Here is a 2,486-nt window from a genome sequence, read left to right as displayed (position 1 = left end):
ATAACTTCTATCTGACAAGTTCAGAGGCAGTCTGTGTATTCAGAATCAAAGTATCTGAGAAAAAGTGAAAGAATGTGGCTATGCTTAAGGCACACTCATAGGAGACATGAAAAGTCTTTTTAAATTCCTTCAAAAACTCTCATGTGGGTGAGGAAATAAATTTATTCCGGGTGGGTCCAGAAGGAGGAGCTTCATGATTCCCAAATTGTTATTGCCTGCCAAAATTTTTTTAAGCTCCAAAGTCATAAATCCTGCTATTTTTTTGGTCCCATCCTTTTGTGTGTCTCTCAAGTGTTTCAAGACTAACATGGCCATAGCTCATTTTGGTTTCTTTTTTTTCAACACTTTCCCTATCACTTGGATTTCCAGACATCAACATCCATGTAATTCCCATGATAACAACATGGGTACCATGGGTACCATCTCTCTTCTTTACCCTAGATGTCCAAACTCCTTGTATATTGAAAAACCGTACCTTGTTCATTTCTCTGTTGCATTGGTTATCTATGGCTGTGCAACTAATTACCCTCAAAGTTGGCTTCTTGAACAACAAATGTTATCAGCTCTATTTCTGCAGGAGAGTAGACTCAGAGCAGCTTTGTTGCTCCTCTGGCTCTGAGTCTCTCCCAAATACTCAATAAAGCTTCAGCTGAGGCTGCAGCCTCAGGAGTCAATGGGAAGCAAATCCATCCCAAGTTGTCTCATGTGGTTGTTGTTGATAGAATTCACTTCCTTGCTGGGTATAGGCTGCAGCCATTTCCTAGCTCTTTTTTACTTTAAAATAATTTTTTTAAACTTTCATTTAATGAATATAAATTTCCAAAGTTCAGCTTATGGGTTACAATGCCCCCCCCAACTTCCCTCCCACCCGCAACCCTTCCCTTTCCCACTCCCTCTCCCCTTCCATTCACATCAAGATTCATTTTCAATTCTCTTTATATACAGAAGATCAGTTTAGCATATATTAAGTAAAGATTTCAACAGTTTGCACCCACATAGAAACACAAAGTGAAAAATACTGTCTCAGTACTAGTTATAGCATTAAATCACAATGTACAGCACATTAAGGACAAAGATCCTACATGAGGAGTAAGTGCACAGTGACTCCTGTTGTTGACTTAACAAATTGACACTCTTGTTTATGGCATCAGTAATCATCCTAGGCTCTTGTCATGAGTTTCCAAGGCTATGGAAGCCTTTTGAGTTCACCGACTCTGATCATATTTAGACAAGGTTGTAGTCAGAGTGGAAGTTCTCTCCTCCCTTCAGAGAAAGGTACCTCCTTCTTTGATGACCTGTTCTTTCCACTGTGATCTCACTCGCGGAGATCTTTCATTTAGGTCTTTTTAAAATAACTTTTAAAAATTATATGAGACAGGGAGAGGGGGAGGGGAGGGAGAGAAATGTCCTATTTTCTGGTTCACTCTCCAAATGCCTGCAATGGCCAGATCTGTGCTAGGTTGAAGCTGGGAGCCAGAAACTTGACCTAGGTCTTCCATGTGGGTGGCAGACACCCAGCTATGTGAGCTATCACCTTCTGTCTTCCAGGGTCTGCATTGGCAGGAAGCTCGGATTGAGGGCCAGAGCCAAGAATCTAACCCAGGCACTCTGATAGGGTCTTTTTTTTTTTTTCTGGCTACAAGTTTATTTAACACAAAATAATCCCCTCCATCTTTACTGGGGTGGCTGACCACGTCCACGACCAAATCCGCCTCTAAACTGGAATTCAGTTGCTGACCCAGCCCCAGCCTCGGCTTTCTTGTCGGCACCAGGGGGCACAGCGCTTCGTCTGTAAGTGTCTCTGTCGGCTTCCCCTCTTGTGAGTCTCGCAGGCCGCTCCCCCTCCAGACCTTTGGGCCTGGGCCTGCCGGTCTCGGGTCGGCTGCGGCGCAGGGTGGCAGGCACGATCTCAGGGGGCAGGTGGAGGTAGTCCCGGAGATACTGGATGCCCTCGTTGGTGAGGTACCAGTAGAAGTGTCTCCACGCGAACTGCTCCTTCACGTAGCCTCGAGACTTGAGCGACTGCATGGCCTTCATGACGTGGAGGTTGGGCACGTTCTTGTCCGCCAGCTCCGGGTGCTTCGGCATGTGCACGTCCTTTTTGGCTACCATCACCCCCTCCTTGAAGAGGAGTTCGTAAATGGCAATGCGATTCTTCTTGGGCATCAACATCGCGGCGGCTGTAGGGTTCGGAGCCCCTGATAGGGTCTTAACCACTAGGACATATGACTACCCCTCTCCTTGCTCTTTACCACAAGGGCCTCTCTATATCATGGCACCTACTTTCCAATAGTGAATGAGAGAAAACCAGGAAGATGGAACCAGTTTTGGTAACCTAATCTCAAAATTGACATCCCATCGTTTTTATCATATTTTGTCAGAAATAAATCATAAAGTCCAGCCCACAATGAAGTAGGGGATTGTGTGGGTACCAGTGCATGAACAGCAGGCTGTGAGTGTTATTGGGAGAATTTTAAAAACTGCCT

At 45.1% G+C, this 2,486-nt stretch overlaps 1 protein-coding gene across 1 annotated transcript; it reads right to left on the bottom strand.

Moving 5' to 3' along the window:
* Positions 1-1,619: 1,619 nt before the first annotated feature.
* LOC100350949 (small ribosomal subunit protein eS10) lies at positions 1,620-2,200 on the bottom strand. Its single transcript, XM_051845048.3, has one exon. It carries the CDS (start codon positions 2,170-2,172, stop codon positions 1,675-1,677), a length of 498 nt encoding a protein of 165 aa, XP_051701008.1. The 5' UTR covers positions 2,173-2,200; the 3' UTR covers positions 1,620-1,674.
* Between the last annotated feature and the right edge of the window lie 286 nt (positions 2,201-2,486).

This window comes from Oryctolagus cuniculus, chromosome 11 (genome assembly GCF_051225735.1).
Source record: "Oryctolagus cuniculus isolate XC-2025 breed Fujian yellow rabbit chromosome 11, ASM5122573v1, whole genome shotgun sequence".
Classification (NCBI taxonomy): Eukaryota; Metazoa; Chordata; class Mammalia; order Lagomorpha; family Leporidae; genus Oryctolagus; species Oryctolagus cuniculus.
Note: the sequence above shows the minus strand (reverse complement) of the source record. Positions and strands in the feature narration are given on the sequence as shown.